At 42.3% G+C, this 6,922-nt stretch overlaps 1 protein-coding gene across 2 annotated transcripts; it reads left to right on the top strand.

The window, feature by feature from the left end:
- Positions 1-534: 534 nt before the first annotated feature.
- On the top strand, positions 535-5,613 carry LOC123348628 (olfactory receptor 14A16-like). Of its 2 annotated transcripts, none has more exons than XM_044986205.1 (2): positions 535-903; positions 4,461-5,613. In XM_044986205.1, exons 1-2 carry the CDS (start codon positions 811-813, stop codon positions 4,761-4,763), a joined length of 396 nt encoding a protein of 131 aa, XP_044842140.1. In that variant the 5' UTR covers positions 535-810; the 3' UTR covers positions 4,764-5,613. The 2 variants fall into 2 exon arrangements, with proteins under 2 accessions (XP_044842140.1, XP_044842139.1); XM_044986204.1 differs by having other exon boundaries at positions 3,780-5,613.
- Positions 5,614-6,922: the final 1,309 nt, after the last annotated feature.

The following is a 6,922-nucleotide window of genomic DNA, read 5'->3' as shown; positions in this document are numbered from 1 at the left end:
GCAACTAATAATGGTTACAGAGAGAATCATTCCAACTAGGAACAGAACTTTGGATTTTCAACTTCCATTGGGACAAAAGAAAGAAAGAAAGAAAGAAAGAAAGAAAGAAAGAAAGAAAGAAAGAAAGAAAGAAAGAAAGAAAGATGTAACAACACTGAACTCCAAATTTCAATCTGTAGAGGGAAAGAATCGCTCCTTAACCATTAAAATTTCCACTCTTGTAATTAAGAACTAAGAACGTGCAGACAGGTTTGGAACTTCTCTCTCATCCTTGGTTTCAATTCACACACAAAGAATATGGATTTAAAATGTGTAATGAGCCAGTTTCTCAGCTGGGGAAAATTGGCCAGAGCTCCATTGAAATCAAAGAGCCGGAACCCCAGTTAGCGAAAGAGCCCTAGCTATTCTGAAATCAATTTACACTAGCTCAGTACCTGGCCCTTAGTTTTCACTGTTTGACTCTGGGTACCTCTTCAAAGAGCTCCGGCACCCTTAGCAGCGGATTCCTCTGGTGAGGTCAGAGCTGGGCTCACAGCCCTGGAGACCAGACTCAGCTATTTAGCTCCACAGCAGGGACATCCTTGTCTGTGCCAATGTCTGAAATCTGAACAGGATCAGCTGTAGAACTGGGAGGAGCTTCCAGTCCATGACCCTATTTAGTTCATCTCCTCTCAGCCAAGCCTGCTGAGGGAGTGGAGCAGGGAGCGCCCATCTGTGGAGTGGATCCCTGTCTGCTTGGAACTGCGAGAGACTCAGCAATGCAGGAAATCCAGCAAGGGAACATGGAAACAGCTGCCGGATAATTCAGTGATGAGGGCCTGGAAGAGAGAAAGCACTAAGGACCAACGAATCCTGACTGTGGAGTACCAAATGCATGGGGAAATTTCTGCAAAGACCACCCCAGTAAGTCTGATATTTCAATTAAATATTTCAGGGTATTAATATAAGAGTAAATTGAACAATATTAATGTGAATTACAGTTGGAACTCTTTAAGACGTATATAATCAATTCAGTGACAGATCTAGAGCCAGTCAAGACTTATTTTCTTTTCAGAAGAAAAAAAATGACTTTTCATAGAAATTGTGAAAACTAAAATGTGTTTGGTTTCTGGCATGTGAGAACTAAACAATTTCAGCTAAAAATGCTGAAAATGGAATGTTTTCAGCCAAAATAACAATGCAAATATTTTCAGTTTTTCAAAGAAAATAATATACCAAAAACCCAATTTGCCTTTGAAATAATTCAAGAAGAAAATATCTGAGCACCGCTAGCTGGAAACTGTCATGGGGCACAATAATATTGTCCAATAATGCCACAATTTTGAACCCCGTGACTCTACTGCAACCATGTTTATTTTTGTTTCAAAGAGATAGTTGCAGGATAATAAAATTGAGTAAGCAATAAAGCTGGTAACTCCCAGAATGCTTTAAACTTACCAGCACCTTTAAATTGATGCAAAGAGAGTTGAAGCCCCAGCCAAAGCCTGTCTATTATAACCCTGCCCAGGAACATAGGGGAGTTCAGTGGGACTAGATCCCAGACCACCTGCTTGAACACCATCGCACACTGCTGCCAGTTAAACAAAAATGCTGTCACTAGGTGCAGAGAACATACACAGGTGAAAGATACAACACAGCAGTATCTGAGCAATCCTATGAGTCTGTCATTGCACAGAGATGGAAGTACGACTGGGATTTGATGCCATAAATCAATTTGTAACCGGGAATCAGGCCATTTTTATGCAGAGATTGAGGAGGAATCATCACAGTTGACCTGCCATTTAGGACAATAGGTGGATTCACGGTTGTATTTCCCTGGACAGTGGGAATCAGGCAATGTTGGCATTTTTGTTTCATGCCCAAGTTTGAAGCCTGCTGTTTGTTGCAAGAGAGGGACCTTCTTGGCTAGGACAGTTTATCTTGGCTTGTACTTTATTAAATCCTTCATGCTGAATTGTATCAAGTTGTTACCCCAGAATTTGACAGTCCTGTAGTTCATTATTTTGTGTGTTTACTTATTGCCAGTGAAGAATTACATATTATATAGCTAGAATAATTTTCGGCCCTTACAGGCAAGGCTAAATAGCCGTACGTTCGCTGTTTTGCTATTAAAATGGGAAGCTGGGGTAGGGGAGTTAGGTTTTATAAAAATAGAAGGAATGTTTGGATAACTTTGCTTGTAGGAGCTTTTGAATTGTCAGTTTTATTGTTGTAATTAAAAATGCTTTACTAATACAAGTAATGAATGGTATTTGGCTGTAGCTAGGATAATTGCTAGAGGCTATTATAAGTTTGATGCTTTGTTTAAAAAAATAGGAAAACTTAAGTTAAAAAGTGCTTTGGAGCAGTCCCAGGAAGATTTCTGGAGTGGCAAGGATCTAACAGTTAAGTTTTTCAGCAGCTAGAGAGAAGGCGTTCTTCCCCCCCGCTCCCCTCACCGGAAGTCTGGCTGCTCACCCCACAAAAACTTTGCTTAACTTTAAGTAAATATAAATGTTTTAAAATGCTCTAAACCTACTGCAACAGCATATGTGTGTATGTGTGTGCTTAGCATGTAATAGAAAAGTACTTTTAGGTAAAATCACTGTTGCTTATGCCAATTATTTATTAAACAAATGAGCTGTGCCCCACCCCCGCATTAATTTATTCCTGAAACCACCTAAAAAACCCAGTTAAGTGACCACTGCTTTGGGTTCTGAAAACCCTGGGGAACAGATTTGGTGAGACAGTCGCCAGGAGTGGTGGAAAGGAAGGGGAAAATTGGTACAAATGGTTAACTATGCTGTGCAAGAGAGGAGCATGCGGGCCAGGGTAGCAGATTGGAATTTCCCCATATTGTGGTCTGGCAGTCAATTTATGGATATATTTTGTTACTGGGACTCAAGGCGCCAGGCTGGCGGCCTGTTCGAGGGATTATGTCAGAAGGAAAGGGAAGACCCGGAAATGATTTTGGGAAACAGCTTGACTAATTCTAAACAGGAACATGGTCAAAGCCTTGGAGCTTTACCAGTCTTCAAGCATTATTGCAGTTCTGTAAGCAGACAGTAGCAATAGTAGTACATAAAAAAAATAAATCCATGAAAGACAAAAGGAAAGGAACTAAAAAAGAGTAGGGTAAAAAATAAAATGAAAAGGATACTAATTAAAAAAAACAAACAGTTATCCTAAGTCAGACACCCGCCAGGCTCAGATCAGGGCAACACAAAAGCAAGTGTGTAATACTGAAAGAGTAAGGAAGAGGCTGGAGCAGGAAGTGTCTGAATTAAGCCAGCAGACAGTAAAACGTGTAGAAACCGTTCAAGTGTCATTGAAGAATTCTCAGGATCAGTCCCAGGCAGATCTTGGGGGATGTAAGAGATAAGTTGTGCTCTCAGAGCCACGTTGGGAAATCAGAAGGAAATAGTAGCTGTGATTCGTGCACACCTCCCATGGTGTAAACAGACACAGTCCCATTGATTTTAAGGGAACTAATCTAATTTACACCAGTGTAGGGTGACCAGATGTCATGATTTTAGGGTCTTTTTCATATATAGACTCCTGGTATCCCCCACCCCGTCCCAATTTTTCACATTTGTTGCCTGGTCACCTTACACCAGTGTGATCACACACCGGAGAAGTGCTCCGATTGTCGAAGGTGAGGAGCCCTCATGACTTCTAGTCAATGGAAGTGAAGAGTGCTGTGCTCCTTTGACATTCATGAAATATTATTAAGAGGAGAATCAGAGTCATTCTATCTGTTACTCTAATTCTGACCATTGTCCTTGCCCTTCCATCCACAGGCAGGACAAAGTGTACTGAGAAGGAAAATGAGCAACCAAACTTCAGTGACTGAGTTTCTTCTCTTGGGATTCTCTGGTGTTCGGGAGCTGCAGCTGTTACACTTTGTCATGTTTCTAGTTCTTTATCTGGCAGCCCTGATGGGGAATATTCTCATCATCACAGTCATAGCCCTTGACCATCATCTTCACACACCCATGTACTTCTTCCTCCTCAACTTATCCTTCATAGACCTCTGCTACATCTCTGTCCCCATTCCTAAATCCATGGTCAATTCACTAACCAACTCCAGGTCAATTTCATACTCTGGGTGCCTCACGCAAGTCTTTCTCTTTCCATTGTTCGCTGTAGCTGAGCTCACCTTCCTCACTGTCATGGCATACGATCGATATGTCGCCATCTGCCAACCTCTTCATTATGAGACTATAATGAACAGAAGAGCTTGTGTCCGAATGGCAGCCAGTGCATGGCTCAGTAGTATTCTCAGCTCTGCACTACACACTGGGACCACATTTGCATTAACCTTCTGTGGAGGGAACGTAGTGAATCAGTTCTTCTGTGAAATCCCCCAGCTACTCAAGCTCACCTGCTCTGAGACATATCGCAGAGAATCTGGAGCAATTGTTTTTAGTGCTTGTTTATCTTTAAGCTGCTTTGTTTTTATAATTGTGTCATATGTTCAGATCTTCACCACTGTGCTGAGAATCCCCTCTGAGCAGGGCCGGCGTAAAGCCTTCTCCACCTGCCTTCCTCACCTCTTTGTGGTTTCCTTGTTCCTCTGGACTCTTACTGTTGCCTACCTGAAGCCCACCTCCAGCTCAACAACAGGCCGGGATCTCATGGTGGCTGTTCTCTATTCCGTGGTGCCTCCAATGATGAATCCCATCATCTACAGCATGAGGAACAAGGAGATCCAAGCTGCCCTGAGGAGACTGATAGCAGGGAGATTATTCACCATGAATATAAAGTCCATAGTTCTGCCTTGACTGTGATATTATTCTGTTGACGGCCCATCAAGGACACTTAGCTCTCACAATGGACTATAGAAGAAACTCGTTCCCCCCAGTAAGGCTTCCTGAGGACACCTCACCAAGAATATGAGCAATGGATGCACCTGTGAATCATCAAAGCATGTAAGGACATGTGATATGCTCATGTGACCCTGGACTCCATCTTGAAACAGTAACTCTCTACAAACAGAGGTTGTGAACTTTCATTGAGATAGTAAGATTTCTTGTGCATGACAGAGGATATAAAAGACCCCTGAGCCATCTCCATTTTGTCTTCATTTTCTGCTTCATTTCTATGGACTGGATTTTTACCAAGCAAGCTTGGAACAAGAACTGATGACCCCCTAATGCGTTTGGGTGATTCCAGAGAGACATTTGCAAGCTAATAATTTGTTTAATCACTGCTATGATCTTGATCTTTGAATGCTGAAAGACCACTTGAATGTATATGATCTATTAACCATTAATAATTCTCTTTTTCGTCTTTATAAATAAACATTTAAATTTTAGTTACTAAAGGATTGGTATCAGCATGATTATTGGCTAAGATCTAAGTTATATATTGACCTGGCTTAGTGGCTGATCCCTTGGGACTGGAAGGACCCTATATCTGATTAAATTGGTTTTCAGTAATCACTCATCCTATACTGCAGTGTCTGGATGGTGAGCCGAGGGATGGGATGCCTAAGGAGACTGCATTTTTGGCTTCTTGTTAACCAGTGTGGTGAGACAGAAGTTCACTTTTGTTACTGTCTTTGTATAAGCTAATGGTGGAATAGTCACCAGTTTGGTGACATCCCTAAAGACAGTCCTACCTGACTCTGTATAATGAGGACAAATATGGATCCCACTTCAGTTTTTGTTGTGTCAGGGGCGGAGTTGCTATGTATATTTCCTCTTATGTTATGCTTTGTTCCTGCTGTGGTAAATAAATCATTATACTTTGTTTAGAGAAATGTTTTCTGGTTACTCAAATTAGTACTGGACACAGCTCCAGGGGGAATAACAGCAGGTACTGAATTCAATTGACCCTGCTGGGAAATCACAGTTGGTGCACAAGATGCTATGCCCCAGGATCCAATTTAAGTGTTGGTGAATAACATAGTTCCCCCTAAGAGAGGGTCAGGCACAAGACCATGACCCGATGGGTGCACTCAAAGAACGCAGAGAAGGGGTCTGAGATGCATCTAGCCCTGTAACTATGACAAAGTGGAATTTCACTTTTAACTTCAAAGGGATCCAGATTTGGCCAATGGTCTTTCATCCATACAGCTATCCAAAGGATACTAAATGTGTCCTGGACCACAGAATTTGTCTATTAATAATTATTTGTTATTATTTATTTATTTATGTATTTATTTAATGTCTTTGATTATCATGGTTGTGCATACTTTTTTACATAGCCATTCATTGAAGCATCATATGATTAGATGGTAGATAGATAGATAGATAATCCTTGCAAATTATTGTGCTTCTTTTTCTGTTCTTGACTGTAAAACTCCAGATGATTATTTCCTTCAAACCATTTATTATTCATTATTCACCAAAGAATTTCTGCAAATATTTCATACTGAAACCAACAATATTCCTGAGATTCATTTATGGTATTTTCATCCTCTGGACAGACAATATAAACTTCTTCATAGATTTCCACCACAACTTCAACAACCACCACCTATCCATCAAACTTTCTCTAGAATACTCCCATACCTCCCTCTCCAAGCAGGTTGTAGTTCACTTCCCTTTGGACATGCGCTGACCTGCTGCATTTGGAGCACCGCTGCCAAAAGGGTGTCTGGGCCATAGCCCTGCCTGAGCTCTGCCCCTAGACCCTGCCCCTGCTTGTCCTTTTCCCCCATGGCCCACCCACACTGCTCCTTTTCCCACCTCTGCTCTGCCTCTTGGCCCTGAGAACCTCCTCCCCACTGGCCACTTGGGATGAAGACTCATGAACAGCAGGCATGGGTCACAGTGGAGAGGGTGAAGAAATGCGAGCAGCAGGGTGGGGGGCTTGGGGAGGGTCGAAGGGGCACAAGTGGCAGGTGGGAGGCCCTTAAGGGTGGGGGTGAAGAGGTGGGAGCAGGCGCGGGGGCATTGGGGAAGGGAGTGAAGGGGTGCAAGCAGCGGGCAAGGGG

This window comes from Mauremys mutica, chromosome 13 (assembly GCF_020497125.1).
Source record: "Mauremys mutica isolate MM-2020 ecotype Southern chromosome 13, ASM2049712v1, whole genome shotgun sequence".
Classification (NCBI taxonomy): Eukaryota; Metazoa; Chordata; order Testudines; family Geoemydidae; genus Mauremys; species Mauremys mutica.
This window is presented reverse-complemented; position numbering and strand designations above follow the sequence as displayed.